General features: G+C 42.8%; 2 protein-coding genes across 2 annotated transcripts in view; one reads left to right on the top strand and one right to left on the bottom strand.

Annotated features, from left to right (window-relative positions):
• The window catches only part of LOC129836158 (serine/threonine-protein kinase 10-like), a 32934-nt gene extending 20898 nt beyond the window's left edge, over nucleotides 1-12036 (top strand). The window contains exons 13-18 of the mRNA XM_055902000.1: nucleotides 2601-2730; nucleotides 3751-3875; nucleotides 4366-4557; nucleotides 6843-6968; nucleotides 8540-8653; nucleotides 9096-12036. Of these exons, the coding sequence (XP_055757975.1) occupies nucleotides 2601-2730; nucleotides 3751-3875; nucleotides 4366-4557; nucleotides 6843-6968; nucleotides 8540-8653; nucleotides 9096-9242 (834 nt within the window). The 3' untranslated portion in view covers nucleotides 9243-12036. The remainder of the gene's footprint in view (nucleotides 1-2600; nucleotides 2731-3750; nucleotides 3876-4365; nucleotides 4558-6842; nucleotides 6969-8539; nucleotides 8654-9095) is intronic.
• Nucleotides 12037-12513: 477 nt separating this feature from the next.
• LOC129836120 (collagen alpha-1(XVII) chain-like) overlaps nucleotides 12514-25341 on the bottom strand; it is a 28729-nt gene continuing 15901 nt past the window's right edge. The window contains exons 31-52 of the mRNA XM_055901934.1: nucleotides 25266-25292; nucleotides 25111-25146; nucleotides 24989-25024; nucleotides 24727-24807; nucleotides 24503-24538; nucleotides 24323-24409; nucleotides 24125-24196; nucleotides 23927-23968; nucleotides 23519-23581; nucleotides 23108-23158; nucleotides 22968-22985; nucleotides 22769-22819; nucleotides 22516-22623; nucleotides 22105-22284; nucleotides 21739-21852; nucleotides 21540-21638; nucleotides 21294-21428; nucleotides 17508-17663; nucleotides 16931-17122; nucleotides 16458-16619; nucleotides 13257-13337; nucleotides 12514-12991 (exon numbers count right to left, since the gene is read on the bottom strand). Coding sequence (XP_055757909.1) covers nucleotides 12942-12991; nucleotides 13257-13337; nucleotides 16458-16619; nucleotides 16931-17122; nucleotides 17508-17663; nucleotides 21294-21428; nucleotides 21540-21638; nucleotides 21739-21852; nucleotides 22105-22284; nucleotides 22516-22623; nucleotides 22769-22819; nucleotides 22968-22985; nucleotides 23108-23158; nucleotides 23519-23581; nucleotides 23927-23968; nucleotides 24125-24196; nucleotides 24323-24409; nucleotides 24503-24538; nucleotides 24727-24807; nucleotides 24989-25024; nucleotides 25111-25146; nucleotides 25266-25292 — 1877 coding nt within the window. The 3' untranslated portion in view covers nucleotides 12514-12941. The remainder of the gene's footprint in view (nucleotides 12992-13256; nucleotides 13338-16457; nucleotides 16620-16930; nucleotides 17123-17507; nucleotides 17664-21293; nucleotides 21429-21539; nucleotides 21639-21738; nucleotides 21853-22104; nucleotides 22285-22515; nucleotides 22624-22768; nucleotides 22820-22967; nucleotides 22986-23107; nucleotides 23159-23518; nucleotides 23582-23926; nucleotides 23969-24124; nucleotides 24197-24322; nucleotides 24410-24502; nucleotides 24539-24726; nucleotides 24808-24988; nucleotides 25025-25110; nucleotides 25147-25265; nucleotides 25293-25341) is intronic.

Genomic DNA, 25341 nt, shown 5'->3' with positions numbered 1-25341 from the left:
GTCTTATTTTCAATGTCTTACATTTCACAGGGTAGTTAAGTCCAGCTGACAGAGATGATATATTCTCAATCTTGTTTGGAAGGGTTTCCCTTGTTTAGCATTGACAGTCGTGTGAATGTTTAGATGTCTATCTATGTGCGCCCCAGTTCGTCCTCACTATTAATCCCAGTGTGCCATCGTAAGAGCCCAATCAGCACGACAATCCAATGCCTATTTATAGCAGCTAGAGTTTTACTGACACACCTGTGGTTACAGTAGATCTCTCTCATAGGGTTTATATAACCTGTGTCTAACTCAGTCTGAAACGGTCACTTCTCGTCACCTGATCCCAGATCTGTAGCCTGTGTGCTGAATCCAAATGATTCTGACTAGGCTATAGTCCGAGATGTTGGCTCATGCAGCGCATACATACAAATCTGGCACCAGGCTACTTCTCATAGACTTTGGCTAATAAGTTGAAACACAAATCCATATCAAAGCCTTCTTGTGTCTTGTGTTGTTTCTGCTGTCACTGTGGTGTGTTTGTTTGTGGGCTGCCTCATGCCGTAGTTCAAACAGGAAATGCGACTCACGCCCAGACACAAGAGAAACGCTATCGTGAAACGGGGGAAAAAGGACATAATCACAACTCCACGTGAAGAGGTAGTTTGTTGTGGAACACTTCTGGTGTGGCTTTCCTACTTGGACTGTCCCTTCAATGTCAGTCTCCAATTCTTCCGTTGACTGCTTTCAAGATCACTGTCATTTAGCGCCTTTGGGAATATTTGGGCTACTCTTCCTTTTTTTCAAAACTTGTCTTGTGTGGTTTGTTTTTGGTCAAAAATAGAGTTTGTGTATGTATTATTATACAGTAGGTCATTTTAATTCAAAACATTCATCAAGTAGGATTACAGTATCTTCCAGCACAAGTTACAGTACGGTCCAACACTATTGATGTGTTTTCTAACACAATCCACCCACCTGTGAATCACAGTGGAACACATTGCCTGTATATTACGGGGGTGTAACAGTGTGTCAGTGGAATGGTTAACTTAGCCAGCAATGTTTATGGATGAGTGGCTGATGATTAGTAGAGTATAATCTGTTCTGGTCTACAATGTGTGGCCCAGCTTACTGTGCTGTATGGAGCCTGAGTGCCAGTCTGCTTGTGTACTATTGCCAGCTCCTTTTCCCATATGGTCATACATGAAAACGAGTGTTGGCAGTAATGCAACAAACAGACTGGCATTCAGGCTACATGTTATGAGTTCGTAGAGTATAGGTCTAATCTGTTGTGATCTACAGGGAGTGGCGCAGGGTATGATTCTGTCTTTTCAGTTGTCCTCCTGCACTCTCTTCAACGCCCCCATGCAGGATGTAAGTTGTAAGATTCCCCCGCTCGGGTTTGAAATGTGTCCTATTCTTGCTCTCTCACATGGCAGTAGATTCACTCACTGACTTTGAGACGGCGGTGTTTATATCGGTGCGTGTGTGTGAGTGGAATGCTTTGTGGGCGTTCTCCTTTCCTTAACACCTGGACTGATCAACATGTGAAGGCCTGGTTTAAAGGGAATGCAGCAGTGTTCTATTTTGGGATTTGACCGACACATTTCTATAGAGGAAATACCATCAACCCTGAACTTAGCATTTCAATCAACCTGGAACTTAGCAATGAAAAAAACAACATTTGCAGTGCATTGCCCATAAACGAATCAAGTCCGCCAGTCGACGTCCGGCGTTTTCGATGACCCAGCACATCTAGTCCGTCTAGTCTACGTCCTGTCGCCACATTGTTGCCAGCTTCCACAGTGTGGTCCATTAACTCAAGCCATACTTATCCCCAGGTAAACTCTTCTTTTTTTTAAATGGAAACCCATAGTCCAGACCCCATACAGTAGGGTTGGTCAGATTACATGTCTGTCCTGATGGGGGGGTAACATCAACAAGCTAGATCTGTCTGCTCTACGGTGACTCTCTCTCTCGTGCTGTTGGAGTCGACTGGGGGAACTAGAGCAGGTGAGGTGAAGACAGCCATTCCAAATTGACGGACAGACACGTGTTGTTTGGCGCCGTCAGCCTGTGGTTTCTGTTTGCCGTGCTATTACGGGTTGGTTTTGAATCTCTCTTCTGTTCATCTCTTAAACTGCACCGACACAGTTCTCTTCTGGTGTTTCTTAATTTACTCAAGTGACATTGCAGGCCTGGTTTTAGGGCTGTATTGGCAATCTGAGTAAGTGTAACAACTCATCGAATAACTAAGATATGACACACTGTTCTGTGACTCCTGGTGTGTTTTGGTTCTGTGAATTTGGTCTCAGTTGGCCTGCTAATGGCCTTTTCATTTGACTAATACCACTCTCTTTCTCTCTTCTTCTGCCTGGATCACACAGTGTAGAGCAGAGGTACTCAACTCCTACCCTAAGAGGTCTGGAGCCTGCTGGTTTTCTGTTCTACCTGATAATGAATTGCAAACACCTGGTGTCCCAGGTCTAAATAAGTCCTCAATTAGAGGGGAACAATGAATAAATGCAGTAGGAACTGGCTTTGAGGTCCAGAGTTGAGTTTGAGGGGCATATAGAGATTCTTCACTTATCCAGCTGTCTTTCCCTCTTCTTCCTCAGGAGCAGGAGTTCCTGCAGAAACAGCAGCAGGAGCTGGACTGCGACCTGAAGAAGATCATCCAGCAACACAAACACGAGCTGGCCACCATCGAGAGAGACTGTCTCAACCACAAACAACAGCTCCTCAGAGGTGAAGATGCATCTCTCTGCGTGATACATAAACTATAGATAGGTACTCAGTCATAGCACCTTTCAGAGGAGAGAAACCCGGCCTTAACCACACACAGAAGCTGCATAGCTCTGTGTGAGACGCAAGTAGCACAGATGCACATTGCAGTAGGATAGATGCACTACCTTACAAAGGTCAGAGTCACCACATAGTGGCTAGGGTAGACTGTGTTTCTATCACCAGCATACCTAAAGGAAATATGGTAAACCTTACTGTCTGTGTGTGAGATGGAAACCGCAAACCCACAGTGACACAGTATATAACTGAAAACAGAAGCTCTACAGAGTTCAACCTAAGGCCCCGTCAGGCCTTGACTCTAGTTGAGCAATAAGGCACGGGGGGGTGTGGTATATGGCCAATATTAAGCACGACGCAACACGGAGTGCCTGGATACAACCCTTAGCCGTGGTATAATGGCCATATACCACAAACTCTGAGCTGCCTTATTGCTATTATAAACTCGTTGCCAATGTAATTAGAACAGTAAACATATGTTTTGTCATGTGGTATACTGTCTGATATACCACGGCTTTCAGCCAATCAGCATGCAGGGTTCGAACCACCCAGTTTATAATGCCTATTAATGCTGAGAACCTAACATGAACTGAACAGCAGCCTACTAACCCTGTCTGGTCAGATTCCAGTCACCCCATACACATCAGCTTATAGAAATAGTTCCACAGAAATGTTCACAAGCTGTAGGCCTTGATGACTAGCTGATAGAACGGTATGAACCATGTTAGAAAGGGAAAGAAAATGAACTTCTGAAGGAAGTGTCTCACAAACACATTCCAAGCTAACCAGTTAGTCAAATCTAGTGACATGTTTTTTGGATGCCAAGATTCGTCAAGGTCAAATACAAAGGAATACAGATGAAAGATCTGATTACAATGGTGGGGTTTTGTGTCTGGTAATAATATGCTGAACTTCCGTGTAATGCAGCGTTTCCTTGTACTGAGTTTGTGTCTTTGGTCCTTGCAGCACGAGAAGCAGCCATGTGGGAGCTGGAAGAGCGCCACCTACAGGAGAAACACCAGTTGTTTAAACAACAGCTGAAAGACCAGTACTTCATGCAGAGACACCAGCTGCTCAAGAGACACGAGAAGGTACAGTAAGGCTTCCAGATAGACAAACAACAGCTGATTCAGGATCAGATCTCATAAGCCTAGTCCTGAACAGAACCACTAGGAGCAAAATACCTGAACAGGTTGGGGGATTGAGTGAGGCATAATACTGAATGACTACAAGTTTTGACTCATAACATCTTAAATCAGATTTGAAATATGCCTGGGTATATCTGTTTCTGCATTCAACAATGATGCGTCATTGTTTTTGCAAAATGCGGACAAGACAACTAAATGGCTAACACTTTGGGAACTAGTCTAATATCTCAAATATCTAATTTCTATGGAAGGTAATGATGTGTTTCTGCCCCCCCCACACCTCCCCTCTCTCTCTCTCTCTCTCTCTCTCTCTCTCTCTCTCTCCCTTCCTCCCTCTATTTCCCTCTCTCTCTATCTCCGTCTGTCTCTGTCTGTCTGTGTCTGTCTGTCTCTGTCTGTCTGTGTCTGTCTGTCTGTCTCTGTCTGTGTGTAGGAGATGGAGCAGATGCAGCGCTACAACCAGCGTCTGATAGAGGAGATGAAGAACAGGCAGACACAGGAGAGGGCCCGCTTACCCAAGATCCAGCGCAGCGATGCCAAGACGCGCATGGCCATGTTCAAGAAGAGCCTCCGAATCACTGGGGGCCCCATCACACCCGAGCAGGAGAGGGAGAAGATCAAACAGGTGAGAGATAATGGTCCAAAACAATTGTTTTGGGCACATATTTAGCATATTTATGTTATTGCGGGTGTAGCGAAATGCTTGTGTTCCTAGCTCCGACAGTGCAGTAGTATCTGATAATTCACAACAATACACACATCTAAAAGTAAAAGAATGGAATTAGTACGAGCAATGTTGGAGTGGCATTGAATAAATACAGTAACATAGAATACACTGTATACATATGTGATGAGTGAAGCAGTATGCAAACATTATTAAAGTGACTAGTGTTCCGTTATTAAAGTGGCCAGTGATTCCATGTCTGTGTATATAGGGCAGCAGCCTCTTTGATGCCGGGTTGAGTAACCAGGTGGTAACCAGCTAGTGATGGCTACTTAACAGTCTGATGGCCTTGAGATAGAAGCTGTTTTTCAGTCTCTCGGTCCTAGCTTTAATGCACCTGTACTGACCTCGCCTTCTGAACGATAGCGGGGTGAACAGGTCGTGGCTCGAGTGGTTGATGTCCTTGATGATCTTTTTGGCCTTCCTGTGACCTCTGGTGGTGTAGGTGTCCTGGAGGGCAGGTAGTTTGCCCCACGGTGATGTGTTGGGCAGACCGCACCACCCTCTGGAGAGCCCTGCGGTTACGGGCGGTGCAGTTTCCGTACCAGGCGGTGATACTACCCGACAGGATGCTCTCAATTGTTTATCTGTAACAGTTTGTGAGGGTCTTAGGGGCCAAGCCAATTTTTTTCAGCCTCCTGAGGTTAAGTGGCTCTGTTGTGCCTTCTTCACCACAGTGTCTGCGTGGGTGGACCATTTTAGATTGTCAGTGATGTCTACACCAAGGAACTTGAAGCTTTCCACCTTCTCCACTGCGGTTCTGTCTGTGGATAGGGGTGTGCTTCCTCTGCTGTTTCCTGAAGTCAACGATCAGCTCCTTTGTTTTGTTGACGTTACGGGAGAGGTTATTTTCCCTGCACCAGGGTCCTCACCTCCTCTATGTAGGCTTTCTTGTCATTGTTGGTAATCAGGCCTACTACAGTTGTCATCTGCAAACTTGATGATTGAGTTGGAGGTGTGCGTGGCCACGCAGTCATGGGTGAACAAGGAGTACAGGAGGGGGCTGAGCACGCCCCTGTGTTTTTTCCTACTTTCACCACCTGGGGGCAGCCCGTCAGGAAGTCCAGGACCCAGTTGCACAGGGCGGGGTTCAGACCCAGGGCCCCAGGCTTAATGATGAGCTTGGAGGATACTATGGTGTTGAAGGCTGAACTATAGTCAATGAACAGTATTCTTACATAAGTATTCCTCTTGTCCAGATGGGACAGGGCAGTGTGCTGTTTCGATGGCGATTGCATCATCTGTGGATCTATTGGGGCGATATGCAAATAGAAGTGGGTCTAGTGTGTCAGGTAAGGTAGAGATGATATGATCCTTAACTAGCCTCTCAAAGCACTTCATGATGACAGAAGTGAGTGCTACGGGGCGATAGTCATTTAGTTCAGTTATCTTTTCTTCCTTGGGTACAGGGACAATGGTGGACATCTTGAAGCAAGTGGGGACAGCAGACTGAGATAGGGAGAGATTGAATATGTCTGTAAACACTCCAGCCAGCTGGTCTGCGCATGCTCTGAGGACGCGGCTAGGGATGCCGTCTGGGTCGGCAGCGTTGTGATTGTTAACATGTTTAAATGTCTTACTCACATCGGCCACGGAGAACGAGAGCCCACAGTCCTTGCGAGTGGGCCACATCGGTGGCACTGTGTTTTCCTCAAAGCGGGAGAAGAAGGTGTTTAGCTTGTCCGGGAGCAAGACGTCGGTGTCCGTGATGTGGCTGGTTTTCCCTTTGTAATCCGTGATTGTCTGTAGACTCTGCCACATACGTCTCGTGTCTGAGCCGTTGAATTGCGACTCCACTTTGTCTCCGTACTGACGTTTTGCTTGTTTGATTGCCTTATGGAGGGAATAACTACACTGTTTCTATTTGACCATATTCCCAGTCACCTTGCCATGGTTAAATGCGGTGGTTCGCGCTTTGTTTTGCGCCAATGCTGCCAGCTAATGAGGGATTATAGACATTGCTTTCAGTGAAGAAAGAGGTAAAGTCTCAGAGCTTGTTGATCCAAGTCAAAGGGACTTTCCCAGGCACTGAAGGATTTAGTTGGATTTACAGTACTTTAGGCAATGCTAGGTCAAGCTTGAGACTCCCAGTGCAAATTAAGCATGTATCAAGTTCCAACTGTAATTGGGCCTATTTTAATACTTGTGCGAGTGGAATAACTGAGATGTTGCTGTGTGTTTGACAGTTTGCAGCCCAGGAGGAGAAGAGGCAGAAGAATGAGAGGCTCCACCAGCACCAGAAACATGAGAACCAGATGAGAGACCTGCAACTGCAGTGTGACGCCAACATCAGGGAGCTGCAGCAGTTACAGGTACACTCTCAGAAATAAGGGTGTAGATTTGTTCCTAAAGGGGTACAACTTCTTGTCACTGGGGTGGTACCCTGTAAGGTCCTCCTTTTATGTACCCAAGTTCATACCTCAGATAGTACCTTTCTCCACAGGTACAAAAGCATGCTTTGTGCCTTTACAGTATATAGTACCATCACAGTGACAAAGCCATTTGTTCCTTGTAAGTGGCAAAAATGGACCTCTACCATAGACCACTTAAACTTGTACAATATTTCCACTCACGGGTGGCCAAAAATAACTATCTGAAAGCCACTCCATCGCTGTGCCAAGCCTCCAATACAATTTCCCAATTTGCCCTTTTGATTGAATTGTAGAGTTACCACCCATGACTGTATTTGTTAGTAACAGAAACATTGTTGTTAAATTCTTTTATTTTCAGTCATGTGGTCTTCACCAAGTGAGTTCCTAAGCATATATTACTATTAAAATTAAACTCTTTATGACAATACATTACATATCTCATGAGGCCTTATTTTGAAGCCTAGTTTTAATCTAATACAGTGGCATGAAACTCATGGTTTATAGACTACATCAGGCCTGCTTGCAAAGTTCTGGTAACATACCCCAATTTCTGGGAATATTGGAATATTGTGGTTGAATCATTTCCTCCTTATTCCCTCCTGTTTCCAGGAATCTTCCGACTGTGATTTCTAGAAACCTGGGAAATTTACCAGAATTTTGCAAGTATACCTGCAAGTCATTTTATGTTGGTTTGCAAAGTGATTTGTGAATCCAGCCGGATATCCAGCTGTTGGAATTTGTTCACCTGCAACATGCATTCACAATGACAGCCAGAGTTAGGAACATTTTGAGGAGACTACCTAAGTCATTTAAATTGGAACAACCATTTGTGTAATGGGAGAAAAAAATCTAACTAACTGATTGGATTAGTTTAGAAACATTTATGTTATTTATCTTTGTGTAGCATATGATTAATCAATCAATGTACATGCAAAAACACAGATATTAAAAACGATTCTTAAAAAATGAACCTGCAGTAGAGCATGCTGGGAAATATGAAGATAATAATTATGGTACAAATGTGCCTTTTTGGGATACCACCCCAGTGACAAAGCCGTTCTTTTTAGGTGGCAAAAAGTTAGCATTGTATGGTGGGTATTAAGGGTAAACAAAATACATTTGTCACCTGGAAAATTAACCTTCACATTACCCCTTTTTTGAGTGTGATGATTGTACCTTTTTATATTCATAATATGGATTACAAAAATGTACCATTATACTCTTTGTCTGCACATGTACCCTAAAAGGTACAAAACAGTACCATGTGAGATCATTATGTTTACCTCTGAAGCTACATTATGCGTATTTAGATATTTTTGTACTCCAGGGAACAATACCGTATCCTTATTTGTAATAGTGTATGGTATAAAATATATAGTACGCCCACATGCATATCAGGGATTCTGTAATTGCACAAGGTGCAACAGAAAACACACACACACACACACTTTGATTCATCTGTTATTCATTAAAGCGTGTAACACCCAATGTGTGTATTTGTGTGTTTCAAGAATGAGAAGTGCCACATCCTGATAGAGCACGAGACCCAGAAGCTGAAGGAGCTGGATGAAGAGCACAGCCAGGAGCTGAAGGAGTGGAGGGAGAAACTACGACCCAGGAAGAAGGTAACCATTACACCAGTTAACCCTTGACAGGAAATTATTTCACTTTCTATTGAATATTTGGCACATATTTTGTTTCGGAGATGAGATACTTGTAGTTGAAACACATGGTGGCAGGTAGGGTGGGAGGTAGCCTAACGGTTCGAGTGTTGGGCCAGTAACCGAAATCCGCTAGTTTGAATCCTAGAGCTGACAAGGTGAAACACTTGTCCACTTGTCCTTGAGCGAGACACTTAACTCTAATTTCTCCGCTGATAATGCCTGACCCTGACTGTGACCCCACTCTCTGAGGGTGTCTCAGGGGGAATCTCAGAGCCATATGTAAAAAAACAAATACGTATCTGGTACATGTGTAAAACAGCACAAAAATAAGCAGCCGCCAAATTAATATTATGTCATCTCTTGCTTGTGATCCGCTCACCAACCATTTGTCTGTGGTTCTTAGGCTCTGGAGGAAGAGTTTGCCAGGAAGCTTCAGGAGCAGGTGGTCTTCTTTAAGATGAGTGGAGAGTCAGAGTGCCTTAACCCCTCAGCCCAGAGCCGCATCTCCAAGTTCTACCCCATCCCCAGTGTCCACACCCCTGGCTTCTAGGGGTTAACCCTATCATGACACTCCGGATGGACATGAACATATATCCACACCCACATATTGAAGGCACACACAATGAATAGATATACACACTCCAGATGGATACACACATACACACACACACACACACACACACACACACACACACACACACACACACACACACACACACAGACTAATAAGACTGAGCCTCTGCTGCCTTGCCCTGTCTCCACTGATGACATTCGGGGATGAAGGGGCGATATCTCCGAGGGGGGTGTGTACCCCTCTATCGTTTTCTGGACGAGGATGGGACAGTAGCCCTCAAGCTACAGACTGTGTTAATCATGAAGACCTTTTTAATGGTGATCTGTTATATATAATTTACCCCTTTTTCATTATATAGAGTCGTGTTCAGTCGGGCACACCGTAGCAAGAGTTTGAATTTGTGTTTTTATTGTAGAAGTAGTACCTCCGCATTTCACTCCATTTCAAATCATTTTCCACTGACTGAAAAAAAGAAACAGTTTTATTTCTTATAGCTTCCTCTTTTAAAATGAGTTATGAAGGAGATTCTTGACATTATGCATTTTCAAATTTGATACTTTGGCACTCTGTTCCTCAAATCCTTGCCTCCAAGTCACTAAAGTGTCTCAGGCAGATTACATTTTTCACTGACGATTCTTTTTCATTTGTGAATCTTTTTTTTCTTCTTGAAGAATCTAGTGCCTGTATACTTTTATTTCAATGGACTGGCTTTTCAAATGTAAGCTTCCTCTGAAAAGAAACTATTGCTGCTTGATTTTTATACCATTAGTTATTTGCACTAAATCAGGGCTGCCCAACCCTCTTCCTGTAGATCTACTGTCCTGTAGGTGTTCAGTCCAACCCTAATTAAGCATATCTGATTCAGCTAGTTAAGGTCTTGTTGCGCAGCTAATTAGTAGAATCAGGTATGTGAAATTAGGGTTGGACTGAAAACCCACAGGACGGTAGACCCCCAGGAAGAGGGTTGGGCTGAAAAGACACAGGAAGGTAGACCTCCAGGAAGAGGGTTGGGCTGAAAAGACACAGGAAGGTAGACCTCCGGGAAGAGGGTTGGGCTGAAAACCCACAGGAAGGTAGACCTCCAGGAAGAGGGTTGGGCTGAAAACCCACAGGAAGGTAGACCCCCAGGAAGAGGGTTGGGCTGAAAACCCACAGGACGGTAGACCTCCAGGAAGAGGGTTGGGCTGAAAACCCACAGGAAGGTAGACCCCCAGGAAGAGGGTTGGGCTGAAAACCCACAGGAAGGTAGACCTCCAGGAAGAGGGTTGGGCTGAAAACCCACAGGAAGGTAGACCTCCAGGAAGAGGGTTGGGCTGAAAACCCACAGGACGGTAGATCTCCAGGAAGAGGGTTGGGCTGAAAACCCACAGGACAATAGACCTCCAGGAAGGGGGTTGGGCTGAAAACCCACAGGACAGTAGACCTCCAAGAAGGGGGTTGGCAGCCCTGCACTAAATAAGTAACATTTTGTACCACTGACGTCCAATATAATGAACTTATATATTCAATATCTATGGTGATGTTTGAGCGAGCTAATGATATGATAAGAATGTACTTTTGGTAAAGGATGAACAGCACATTTTTTATAATGAATCTTGACAAAGGCATGATATATTTTATATGCAATCACACATATCTTGACAAGATATTGAATTTAGTTTCCAATGGACTAGGGAGTGACTGCCTGAAGTTGTGCATGGATTTCAATGCAAGTTTGACTTCTTATGTTATAATTATGGTATCAAATGTTATTTTTTGGAGCTTATTAACAACAGTTTGGGATTTATATATTTCTGCCGGAAATGGCTCCTTTCTTCTAGCCTGGAATCCAAACTGAATCACTACTTTCACTGTTGTTTTACTTGAACATTCGTGAAACGGTTGAGATTCCCCGACTAGTACCTTTCTTCAGGTTTCATGAGCATGCCTTTCATCTTCAGCACAACTCTTGAGATTTGTTTCGCTCTTTTTGTAATTTGGCGTAGTCGGCGAGTGGCCATTTTTTTTTTAGCATATCAAGGAGGGGGTATTAAAATGGTGTTTGTTTATATATCCAGACAGAGACAAGGTTTTCACTGTGGTTGCTCAAATGGCGTTGTTATATAATTCGATAGAAATCTGTGAGAACCTATATGAAGGTCTGTTTTGTTAGAATTTCATGCAAATGTTTGGTATGTCTGTGTATTGTTTATAAAATTGCCTCCCATTAATAAGGTATTATTACATTACCATATTCATCAGTTGACCTGCATGGCTTTTCGGTTTGTTTGTAAGGAAATTATGATACTGTTTTATTATCATTCATACTAGCTAATAGCCTTAGTGTGTTCAACAAAATGTATGAAGATACAGTATTCATGTTGTGGCCCTCTGTGAAGTTATTTTAATCAGACTTAGTCCCGACCCAAGTGATCTTTATATTCGTATAGCCTATTGTATCATAATCAAATGTTTTGTTCGTTACTTATTTAATCTAAGGATAATGAATATGACGTTATCATGAGTTTAACCGTTTTGATACAATTTTCAGAACTACAGTTTTAGCTTATTTTATCATAGATATGCATGATCTACTCTAAAGTGGTGGTAGCCTATAACCTCTAACACAGTTTAAAATCATTTGTTAAAAAGGAACTGTTGGACCTGACTGGTTTAGGCCATCATGACTTCTGATTGGTCCATTTGTCATCTCACCCTTTTTTGATTGGCTGCAGGAACAACAATCATTCGATGCTATTTTATAATTGGTCTGTAATAGTGGCAAACAAAACATCATACACAATGAAGGAGTGCTGTGCACCTTATACAAAATGAAGATTCTCCGCCAGTAGTTATTTATGTGGAAATGTATCTTTACTACAGTATTGTAGTTTCCTCAATTGTCAAATAGTCATTTAAAATCTGAAATTTAAGCTGAATTGAAAATATAATTAAATACCAATCATGTCAATATGTGTTATGTTATTAGTGTCACGATTTCCTTCTGATTTTCAAATTGTATCATGATTGATTTCAGAATGTTGTTTGAAATTGAACTGCCATGAAAAAATTATGTGAATTTTTAAGACAAGTTTACATTATAGTTTATAGAATGCCTATGTACTGTAGATTTGCATTGTTCTGTAAATAAACCATTTCCTGTATACAATATAGCGTGTACCTGTTTGTTTCTTCAGTGAGTCTATAACAACAATGTGAACATCACGTTCCACTTTGATTAAATAAGATAAACAAAGCTTTATTTTTATAAAGTGATAACAGTACATTGAAAGGAGATTTTGACAATGGTTTTAGTTTCGTTCGATATGAAATGTTTTTCCTCAAAGTACAATAACGATAATGGTACAAAAGCTATTGAATAAAAATAGCACACCCTGTTCTATTTTTCAACACATAGTTAAACTATTCCTGCTATCAACATGCAAGGAGGGGATTTGGAAACATACTCCAGATCAAACACTAGTAAAAATAGATCATAAAGACATCTTGGACACAACACAATACATCAGCGCATGGAATACTGTCCCGTTCAACAGTTTCTCCCATAGAAAACTATATACTTACATCGGTAATGTCTCCAAGGCAATAGGCCCCAGACATGTATGCTCATGACTCATGACATATTTCATAGGACTTTCATTCACCTTTAATGAGTATTTATCAATCATTTATTTCTCAAACACCAACATTCCTCTTTCTTCTGTTGGTCACGAGTGTGTATTCTCCTGTGGAAAAATTTGAAATCTTAATGAAACCATGTCTCTTTTGCATAACTAGGTCAGATCAACACATCATGCATAGCAGGGACACTTGTATTGAGGGTACTATCATGACAGAAGGACATATAGTATCCCTAGAATGGATCCTACAGTAGCATCATGCTTAATTAAGTATGTTGGTAAAGGGAAAACACAATGGTTTACAAAGACCTGGCAAATAATCAAGAGCGCAACTGTAAAGATTTAAAAAGCGTAATGGTTCAAAAGGTACCTCTCTCTCCTTTGTGACCTGTATGTCCTATGTCCCCTTTCTGTCCTGGCCTTCCAGGGGGTCCCACAATGTTTCCATGGGCTATGGAGGATACATAAGGTTATTTCGTATAAAGTTAACTTCTCTAGGATAGGGGGCAGCATTTTCACGTTTGGATGAAAAGCATGCCCAGAGTAAACTGCCTCCTACTCAGTCCCAGATGCTAATATATGCATAGTATTGGATAGCAAACACTCTCAAGTTTCTAAAACTGTTTGAATCATGTCTGTGACTATAGCAGAACTTATTTGGCAGGCAAAACCCCGAACACAAACCATTCAGATTTTTTGGAGGTCACTCTCTTTTCAATGGGATTTCTTAGGAATACAGATTTCTAAGGGACCTCCCTGCAGTTCCTATCACTTCCACTGGATGTCAACAGTCTTTAGAAATTGGTTGAGGTTTTTCCTTTGAGAAATGAAGAAGTAGCCATGTTCCATGGTAGCCATGGCTCCAGTGAAGTGTACTGTTTGTTAGAGGCGCGTGACCAGAAAGCATGCTGCACATTGTTTTCCTCCGGTATTGAACACAGATCATCCCGTCTTCAATTTTTTATCGATTATTCACGTTAAACAATACCTGAAGTTGTATTACAAAAGTAGTTTGAAATGTTTGGACAAAGCTTACAGGTAACTTTTGAGAATTTTGTAGTCACGTTGTGCAAGTTGGAACCGGTGTTTTTCTGGATCAAACGCGCCGAATAAATCGACATTTTGGATATATATCGACAGATTTTGGAGTGCCAACAGAAGAAGCTTGTCAAAGGTAAGGCATGAATTATATCTTTATTTCTGCGTTTTGTGTTCGCCGGGAAGGTTGAAATATGATGGTCTGTGATTGTTAGCTGGGGTGCTATCCTCAGATAATAGCATTGTTTGCTTTCGCCGTAAAGCATTTTTGAAATCTGACATGTTGGCTGGATTCACAACAAGTGTAGCTTTAATATGGTATATTGAATGTGTGATTTCACGAAAGTTTAATTTTTATAGTAATTTATTTGAATTTGGCGCTCTGCATTTTCACTGGATGTTGGCCAGATGGGACGCTACCGTCCCACATATTCCAGAGAGGTTAAAGCTGCAATCAGCATTTTGGCAAAGCCCCACCAATGTTCAATCGTGACCAATTGGACTTCACACTTGGTACTGTTCTTAATTAAAATGTATAATGTGAGATAAAGTACCAGTCAAAAGTTTGGACACACCTACTCATTCAAGGGTTTTTCTTTATTTGTACTATGTTCTATATTGTAGAATAATAGTGAAGACTTCAAAACTATGAAATTACACATGTAGTGTACTGTAGTAAACAAAAAAGTTGTATTTATTTTATATTTTATATTCTTCAAATAGCCATATTTTGCCTTGATGACAGCTTTGCACACTCTTGGCATTCTCTCGACCAGCTTCATGAGGGAGTCACCTGGAATGCATTTCAATTAACAGTTGTGCCTTGTTAAAAGTTCATTTGTGGAATTTCTTTCCTTCTTAATGCGTTTGAGCCAATCAGTTGTGTTGTGACAAGGTAGGGGTGGTATACAGAAGATAGCCCTATTTGGTAAAAGAAGTCCATATTATGTCAACAGCTCAAATAAGCAAAGAGAAATGACTGTCCATCATTCCTTTAACACATCAAGGTCAGTCAATCCGGAAAATTTAAAGAACTTTGAAAGTTTCTTCAAGTGCAGTCGCAAACAGCATCAAGTGCTATGATGAAACTGCCTCTCATGAGGACCGCCACAGGAAAGGAAGACCGAGAGAAACCTCTGCTGCAGAAGAAAGTTCATTAGAGTTAACAGCCTCCGAAATCAGTAATTAACTGCACCTCTGATTGCTGCCCAAATAAATGCTTCAAGTAACAGACACATCTCAACAAAACTGTTCAGAGGAGACTGCATGAATCAGTCCTTCATGGTCAAATTTCTGCAAAGAAACCAATACTAAAGGACACCAATAAGAAGAAGAGACTTGCTTGGGCCAAGAAACATGAGCAATGGACATTAGACCGGTGGAAATCTGTCCTTTGGTCTGATTAATCCAAATTTGAGATTTTTGGTTCCAACCGCTGTGTCTTTGTGAGATGAAGAATAAGTGAACGGATGATCTTCGCATGTGTGGTTCCCACCGTGAAGAATGGAGGAGTAGGTGGGATGGTGTGGGGTTGCTTTGCTGGTGACACAGTCTATGATTTATTCAGAAATCAAGGCACACTCAACCAGCATGGCTACCACAGCATTCTGCAGCAATACCCCGTCCTATCTGGATTGTGTTTAGTGGGACTGTAACGGTTTTCGTCATCTGAAGAAGAGGAGTCGGACCAAAGCGCAGCGTGGTAAGTGTTCATGCTTTTTATTGAAACTGAACACTAATAACAAAGAGAACAACCGAAACAGTCCTGTCAGGTGCAAAACACTAAACAGAAAATAACTACCCACAAAACCATGTGGGAAAAAGCTACCTAAGTATGGTTCTCAATCAGAGACAATGATAGACAGCTGCCTCTGATTGAGAATCACACCCGGCCAAAAACAAAGAAATACAAAACCTAGAAAATGAACATAGAATGCCCACCCAAATCACACCCTGACCATACCAAAATAGAGACATAAAAAGCTCTCTACGGTCAGGGCGTGACAGGGACTATCATTTGTTTTTTAACCGGACAATAACCCAGAACACACCACCAGGCTGTGTAAGGGCTATTTCACTAAGAAGGAGAGTGATGGAGTGCTGCATCAGATGACCTGGACTCCGCAATCACTCGACCTCAACCCAATTGAGATGGTTTGGGATGAGTTGGACTACAGAGTTGAGGAAAAGCAGCCAAGTGCTCAGCATATGTGGGAACTCCTTCAAGACTGTTGGAAAAGCATTCCAGGTGAAGCTGGTTGCGAGAATGCCAAGCGTGTGCAAAGCTGTCATCGAGGCATAAGGTGGCTACTTTGAAGAATCTAAAATCTAAAATATATTTTGATTTGTTTAACACTTTTTTGGTTACTGCATGATTCCATATGTGTTATTTCATCATTTTGATGTCTTCACTATTATTCTACAGTGTAGAAAATAGTAAAAATAAAGAAAAACCCTTAGGTGTGTAGGTGTGTCTAAACCTTTGACTGGTACTGTATGTTAATGAATTGCATTTATACTGTATTATTGTCACCTATGATGTATTCCATAAGGTCAGTGATGTTACTATGGGAACCAAACACACGGCTGAATCCTGGCACACCGGGAGGGCCAGGGGGTCCTGGGGGTCCTTGAACAACCTGTGACTTCTCCAGCTGAGACCGGTTCTCAACCACATCCCTCAACAGACCATGGTCTACGGGATGGGAAACAATCAAGATCAGAGATAGCATGTGCATTTACATCCAATCACCAGGAAAGTAGGACTCTTCATTCATTGTCGATGGTCGCTATCCTTACTTATCAACATGTGTGTCCCATTGGCATATAAATTGAATTACTAGAACTGGCATCCCAATTCAAGTCAATGTGCCATTCCTTTGATCCATTATCATTGGAAACAAATAAGCTTTGAAGAATTGCATTTAAATGTTGTTAAATGTGTCTAGCTCTGAAAAGCATATTGTAGCACTGCGATGACAGTATTGGATATTCAGTTTCACTTACACTTGATGTAGTCAGTCACTCGGACCGCTATATTGGAGAAGTCTGTCTCAGTCTCAGCCAGCCTTCTTCCCTCGCTGGTCCTGTGGTCAAAGGCGTGGCCGTACCCAGAGTTACACTGCTCTCCCTTGTTTCCCTGGGGTCCAGGGGGACCTGGGGGGCCTGGGGGCCCAAACATTCCCCCTCTTAGACCACCTGGTGAGGATAATACAATATGCCAGTTACACCCACTGATACCCACTGATTTGGGGCAGTAAGGGTAAATTATTGCTTTGAAATGAATGGGAGTCTGTAAAATCCCCTATCAAGGTCTATTTTTCTTTTTAATAAGTAACCTTTTTATCTTGGGAAGGACATCCATGAAGTGATGTAATTAGGGTAACCTATTGTACAGGCTCAATGCATTTCAAGTAATCTATTAACTTTTATTTCCTGGTTTTAGACCTACAGGGGGGATAATGGAAAACTATTTCTGTACTGTTGTAACTGTAGGAGTCTTTGGATAGTACTGTAATACCATATCACTATCCAGTTAGCAGAAAACCATTTGTGAAACCCTTATTGATTTTTCTATACTCACTCTGTATGTAGTCCTTGACCTCCTCCAGCCTGTATCCAGAGCCGCTGTAGGGGGCCTGTCCTGAAGGACCGGCAGGGCCTTGAGGGCCAGCAGGGCCTGGAACACCAGGTGGACCAGGAGGCCCCTGAGCGCCCAAGACGCCTCTGTATTCAGCATCTAGAAAAGACAGGCAGAATTGACATCAGCCAAACTGTTAAGAGGAATAAATGTGCAGCCTGTCCAGTAAGTCATTCTGGCTCTAGACCTACAGTGCATTCGGAAAGTATTCAGATCCCTTAACTTTGTTGACTTACTCTAAAATGGATTTAAAAAAATATGAAACAATTCTCATCAATCTACACACAATACCCCACAATGACAATGAGAACAGATTTTCAAAAATGTGTGCAAATTTATTACAAATATAAAAAACAGAAATGCCTTATTTGCATACAGTAAGTATTCAGACCCTTTGCTATGAGACTTGAAATTGAGCTCAGGTGCATCCTGTTTCCGTTGATCATCCTTGAGATGTTTCGAAAACTTGATTGGAGTCCACCTGTGGTAAATTCAATTGATTGGACATGATTTGGAAAGGCACACACCTGTCTATATAAGGTGTCACAGTTGACAGTGCATGTCAGAGCAAAAAAACAAGCCATGAGGTCAAAGGAAATGTCTGTAAAGCCCAGAGACAGGATTGTGTCGAGGCACAGATCTGGGGAACGGTGTCCCTAAGAACACAGTGGCCTCCATCATTCTTAAATGGAAGAAGTTAGAACCACCAAGACTCTTCCTACAGCTGGCCGCCCGGCCAAACTGAGCAATCAGGGGAGAAGGGCCTTGGTCAGGGATGTGACCAAGAACCCAATGGACACTTTGACAGAGCTTCAGAGTTCCTCTGTGGAGATGAGAGAACCTTCCAGAAGGACTGAGGAGTGACTTCCAGAACTATCTCTGCAGCACTGCACCAATCAGGCCTTTATGGTAGAGTGGCCAGACGGAAGTCACTCCTCAGTAAAAGGTACATGACAACCTGCTTGGAGTTTGCCAAAGGGCACCTAAAGGACTCTCAGACCATGAGAAACAAGATCCTCTAGTTTGATGAAATCAAGATTGAACTCTTTGGCCTGAATGCCAAGAGTCACGTCTGGAGGAAACCTGGCACCATGGTACTGGCAGCATCATGTTGTGGGTATGTTTTTCAATTGCAGGGACAGGGAGACTAGTCAGGATCAAGGGAAAGAACGGAGCAAAGTACAGAAAGATCCTTGGGGTGGCAGGCAGCTTAGAGGTTAGAGCATTGGGCCAGTAACCGAAAGGTTGCTGGATCGAATTCCTGAGCTGACAAGGTAAAAATCCGCCGTTCTGCCCCTGAACAAGGCAGTTAACCCACTGTTCCCCGGTAGGCTGTCATTGCAACTAAGAATTTTTTCTTAACTGACTTGCCTAGTTATATAAAAATATATATTAAAAAATCCTTGATGAAAACCTTCTCCAGGACCTCAGACTGGGGTGAAGGTTCACCTTCCAAAAGGACAACAACCCTAAGCACGCAGCCAAGACAACGCAGGAGTGGTTTTGGGACATGTCTCTGAATGTCCTTGAGTGGCCCAGCCAGAGCCTGGACTTGAACCCAATTGAACATCTTTGGAGAGACCTGAAAATAGCTGTGCAGCAATGCTCCCCATCCAACCTGACAGAGCTTGAGAGGATCTGCAGAGAAGAATGGGAGAAACTCCCAAAATAAAGCTGTGTCAAGCTTGGGGTGGCAGGTAGCCTAGTGGTTAGAGCGTTGGACTAGTAACCGGAAGGTTGCAAGATCGAATCCCTGAGCTGACAACGTAAAAATCTGTTGTTCTACCCCTGAACAAGGCAGTTAACCTCTCTTGGGTAGGGGGCAGGATTTTCACATCTGGATGAAAAGCGTGCCCAAAGTAAACTGCCTGTTACTCAGGCGCAGAAGGTAGGATATGCATATAATTGGTTGATTTGGATAGAAACGACTCTAAAGTTTCTAAAACTGTTAAAATAATTTCAGTGAGTATAACAGAACTGATATAACAGGCGAAACTCCGAGGACAAACCACCCCCCCCAAAGAATTCAGCCTACCACTATTTTCAATGGCTATCACTTTTATTATAAGGCGAAGTCCTCCCAGATTGCTGTTCCTAGGGCTTCCACTAGATATCAACAGTCTTTAGAAAGAGTTTCAGGCTGGTTTTTGGAAAAATTAGCCAGCAATTGTAGTTTTTCTAGGTGGCTCCCATTTTGGCTGTAGTGTTTCCAAGCGCGTGAATGAGAGCGCATTCTTTGGTATTTTTCTCCGGTAAAGAAAATAACGATTCTCCGTCTTAAATTTTATCGTTTATTTACGTATTAGGGTACCTAAGGTTTGATTATAAACATTGTTTGACTTGTTTGGAAAAGTTTATTGTAACGTTTGGGATTCATTTTGTATGCATTTTGATGGAGGGAAACTGGGTGGATTATTGACTGAAGCGTGCCAGCTAAACTGAGTTTTTATGGATATAAAGAAGGGCATTATCGAACAAAAGGACCATTGTGATGTAACTGGGACCTTTTGGAATGCCAACAGAAGAAGATCATCAAAGGTAAGGCATTTATTATATCGCTATTTCTGACTTTCGTGTCGCACCTGCCTGGTTGAAATATGTTTTCATGGTATTGTATGCGGGGCGCTGTCCTCAGATAATCACATGGTGTGCTTTCGCCGTAAAGCCTTTTTGAAATCTGACACAGTGGCTGGATTAACAAGAAGTTAAGCTTTATTTTGATGTATTGCACTTGTGATTTTATAAAAGTTAAATACTTATAATTCTGTAGTTTGAATTTCGCACTCTCCAATTTCACCTGATGTTGGCCAGGTGGGATGCTACCGCCCATAAGAAGTTAACCCACTGTTCCTAGGCTGTCATTGAAAATAAGAGTGTGTTCTTATAACTCACTTTACCTAGTAAAATAAATGTTTTAAATAAATACCCAAGAAGACTTGAGGCTGTACTCGCTGCCAAAGGTGCTTCAACAAAGTATGAGTAAAGGTTCTGAATACTTATGTAAATGTGATATTTCAGGTTTTTATTTGTAATAAATTAGCAAAAATGTCTAAACAATTTTCTTTGTCATTATGGGGTATTGTGTGTAGATTGAGGATGGAAAAATCTATTCAATCGATTTTAGAATAAGGTTGTCACGTAACAAAATGTGGAAAAAGTCAAGGGGTCTGAATACTTTCTGAATGCACTGTATGATAGATGATTGGAATTTAATGTGTGGCCAAAACCGTGTCATTTAGCTCTTCCGGAAAAGAACATGTGCTAAACGCTAATGTTAGTATAAAGTCCGTAGTCAGAGCTACGGTCGCAAAATTCCAGGAACTTTCAATACATTTCCTGGTTTTTCCGATGTCCCGATTCCGGATTTCCTGCTATTCCCTTCTGATTCCGGAAAAATGTAATTCATTGAAAGTTCACAGAATTTTGGAAGTCTAGTCAGAGTTCTTACTTTGCAGAAGATAAGAGATGTCACTGTAAGACCCAGGTAGGCCTGGTGGTCCAGGGGGTACGACCATGCCCACCATACCCTGCTCTGATGCTACAACCAATCTCAATCCTGAAATCTTATCACGTGACTATTTTAAATCAATTGAACTACTTACCAAGATCCATATGTAGGTCCCGGCCCACCATTTGGGAAACACTTGCACACACTATGGTTAAAGAAGCAAATGGTGTGTGTATGAATCTAAATGTGAATCTGACATGGCTGTGTCAGTGATTCCTTACCATTCATTAGAGTGAGTACTCGTCCAGCCACCTCATGGGTATTAAAGCCATAGCCTCCTCTCCATGGGATCCCTGGGATGCCAGGAGGTCCAGCAGGGCCAGGAGGACCGATGACGTATTGTCGCACTTCCTCCCCTGAGAGGGGAACGGATCAGGCAAGGGCACTTCATTGACTGTCTCATGACACAATGTTATCTCTTTTTTCCGACCTGATTATCAACATTTGTGCTCAAACAACTGACTTACTCTGTAGAAGGCTGATGATGTCATTTAGCGATGTACTGCCTCCACCGGGAGCGCCAGGCGGGCCTGGAGGTCCAGGCACCCCACTAGCAATACCTCCACCTGAAATGTCAACAGAAGTATTAGATCCAGGTAAACATACAATATGATATACTTCATATATGTAATGCTTTTGATAAGATGTTGGTTTGTCTGGACTCACTCTGGATGTACGCGATGACGCGACTAGCAAGATCGTCCACTGACTCGCCACCAGGGGGCCCCGGTACACCCGGAGGACCCGGAGGACCCGACATGTACTCCCTGACACCGTCACCTACATGAAGGACAACACAATACACAAGTTACTGCACTGCTAAACAGTAGCGTAGAAAAGGTTTTAGATCTTGAGGCACCATTTTAGTTAGCCTCATCTACGCAAAGAACAACTAAATCGTGTTTTGTCGACCATATTATCCCATGGAGGTCACGTATGCTATCAAATATTGTAACGGTCTTTGGATGGACATAGATTAGCCCCACTCCTTTTCATTGGAGGTAAGAAGAAAAATCCTATCATCTCACTCACTCTTTAGGTATTCTGTGATGTATTGACGGACGTCCGGTGTTCCATCCCCAGACCCAGGTGGCCCATCATTTCCGGGAGCCCCGGGAGGTCCAGGTGGACCTGGTGCTCCAGGGGAACTCCTGGATGATCCACCACTGGAGTAGCCAGGGATTCCTGGAGCACCTGGAACACCAGCCTCACCTAATAAAAATATAAGTAGGCTTAACTTACACAAATGATCCATATTGAGTGATAAACATTGTTAATGTGATGCTCCAGAGCTTTTGTATAATTTTAGCCAGTAGATTTGAAAATAGTGCTCATGAGCCAAAACAGGTCCCAGTTTTAATTATTTTTGCCATTCGTATGATATGTTACGAATGTAGTGCTTAAGATCCCAGACTGCATCTTTAAAGGGGTGTAAGGGTGTACCTTTTGGACCCGGTTGCCCCTCGGGGCCCTCTGGGCCTTGGGGCCCTGGAGGGCCACTGTCCCCTTCTGGTCCTGGACCTCCAGGTTGTCCCTGGGGTCCAGGGAAACCTGGGGAGAAAACAATACAATGAACAATACAACACATACCCAAAAGGATCCAGTAAATTCAGAAGTAAATGTTGATTGTAACCCAAGCCACAGGTGTAGGCTTGAATGTTTAACTATGCTTCTGATAAATATTTGATCCACCCACCGACACCGGGATCTCCGGGAACTCCTGGTAAACCGGGCTGACCTGGGTCACCTGAAACATAGATCAAATTGCGTTAAGGTTGACATTTTAAGTCTATCACTAAGTCTGCCATGTAAATAGTATGTGATTGAGCCAGTTCATAGCCTACTATGACATCAATCCAGCCCTTTGACATGGACATGCCTTTAAAATTGCTTACCTTGGTAACCCTGGGGTCCTGGTTTGCATTAGGAAACAATCAAATGATTTACAAGATGAGTGCACATAACCTCTGTTTTGACCAAATTGACTATGATAAAAACACAAATGGTATAGACAGTGAGTTGGACTCCTCTGTACCTGGTGATCCCGGAAGACCAGTTGGTCCTGGGGGCCCAGCGAAGAAGGTTCCTGAAAGACAACACAGTGTTACACTACATTGCGATACATTACGTGACCTTCCATATCATACCGTATCATACGGGGCGGCAAGTAGCCTAGTGGTTAGAGCGTTGGGCTAGTAACCAAAAAGTTGCAAGATCAAATCCCCAAGCTGAAAAGGTAAACATCTGTCGTTCTTCCCCTGAACAAGGCAGTTAACCCACTGTTCCTAGGCTGTCATTGAAAATAAGAATTTGTTCTTAACTGACTTGCCTAGGTAAATAAAGGTAAAATATATACTGATCAACAGCTTCTATCTTTGACTGTAGAGTGATTGTGTTGAGGTAACAGTATGGAGAGTGCAGTGTAGGTTTGGTAAGGGCCACCTACCTGAGTTGGGCACGAAGCTACCTGGCTCTCCCTTATCACCTCGGGGGCCGGGCACACCAACACCTGTGGTTTAGTTGAAATTCATCAAAATGGTTTGAAGAGTAACTTATAATTCTTACAATAGCTTAATTATTTTACAATATAATTTCAATATAATATTGTGCAGTCTTCTCAGGTAGAAAGGATATGGCTTACCTGGTACACCTGGCTCTCCTTGAGGACCTTCGGGACCTGGGGGACCCTTACCTGATACACCTGGCTCTCCTTGAGGACCTTCAGGACCTGGGGGACCCTTACCTGGTACACCTGGCTCTCCTTGAGGACCTTCAGGACTTGGGGGACCCTTACCTGGTACACCTGGCTCTCCTTGAGTACCTTTAGGACCTGGGGGACCCTTACCTTGTACACCTGGCTGTCCTTGAGGACCTTCAGGACCTGGGGGACCCTTACCTGAGAAGGAATAAGGTATGAATTTGCTTTTATAAAAGGACAGAATCCAAAAGAAAAAGGGATCAGAACTAAATAAAATAAAACGGCTATACATCCCAAAATACATTGAAGTTCTAAAGTGCATGGAGAATGAACCACATGGCTTACCTGGAAGACCCTGGGGACCTGGTTCTCCTGGGGGCCCTGGAGGGCCAGGTGGGCCAGGAAGACTAGCCGCAGGTGCACGTCCTGTTGTAAGGGGTAATGTAAGTTTAAAGGTAATACGAAAGTCCTATACTGTAACGAGTCTAAAACAAGAACATATTCAGGTCTGCCGTCTGTAAGAATTCATTGATATGAGCAAAACATACTCACTCTCTATGGTTTCCACAGTCTGTACAGTAATACCAGGCTTTCCCTGGTCTCCCTTCTCTCCTTCCTCTCCCCTTTCTCCCCTGGGACCTATAGAGACAAAGACAATGAACAATCAAAGGGAAAGTACGTACAGTATGTGGACCCTGATGTCTCATTGGATATCTGAGAAATACGTCTTACCAGGCGTTCCAGGAAGACCAGCAGGGCCAACAGGACCTGAGGAGACACAGCAGAAGCACTGAGCACAAATCGTATTGTACTTCAAGGAAAAGTCTATGAGGAACTTCCTAAAGATCTCCAACATCTAGATCTTCATCCAGATCTGGTCAAGGCGATACAGTGTTTACTCAAACTGTAGAACAACGTCTTAGAACATTTTAAGAATGCAGAGCTTCAGTACCAACCTGAGAGTCCAGGGGATCCGGAAACACCAGTGGGTCCGGGGCTGCCCGGAGGTCCGGGGATGGCAACCGAACTGGAACCAGCTGGAATTCAAACAGGAGATTGACCAATGACCATCCATTACTTAAGGACATGTGATGCTGTTCTACTGTGGACACTGTACTATAAAGTAATCTCAAGAAATATTTACAGCTGTAGATGTAGAGTGCCTATCCAACAGTGTAACGATGTCTCTAATTCGCCTTGTCGTTTCCTCTTACTTACCTGCATTGATGATTCTACCAGGTTCTCCAGCTTCGCCTAGAAGATGACATGATGATAGATTGAATGAAAGCATAATCCTGTTTGACTAAAGATATAGAGGAAGTATGTAATAGGTACATTACCTTTACCTCCAGGCTGACCAGGATTACCTGCTATACCTATACAGGGTAGATAGAGGGGGAGGGTTACAAAAATGTTATAGCCTACTGTACAATATTTGAGAAACCATGCATCTGAAATGTAAATCAAGGAATGATTTTGCATCAAAGAGTCATACCTGGTGGACCTTGAAGCCCGGGAATGCCTACAGCGGAAGCAAATGGAAAATGTATGTTATTGAAATAGTGAATACT

This window comes from Salvelinus fontinalis, chromosome 3 (assembly GCF_029448725.1).
Source record: "Salvelinus fontinalis isolate EN_2023a chromosome 3, ASM2944872v1, whole genome shotgun sequence".
Classification (NCBI taxonomy): domain Eukaryota; kingdom Metazoa; phylum Chordata; class Actinopteri; order Salmoniformes; family Salmonidae; genus Salvelinus; species Salvelinus fontinalis.
This window is presented reverse-complemented; position numbering and strand designations above follow the sequence as displayed.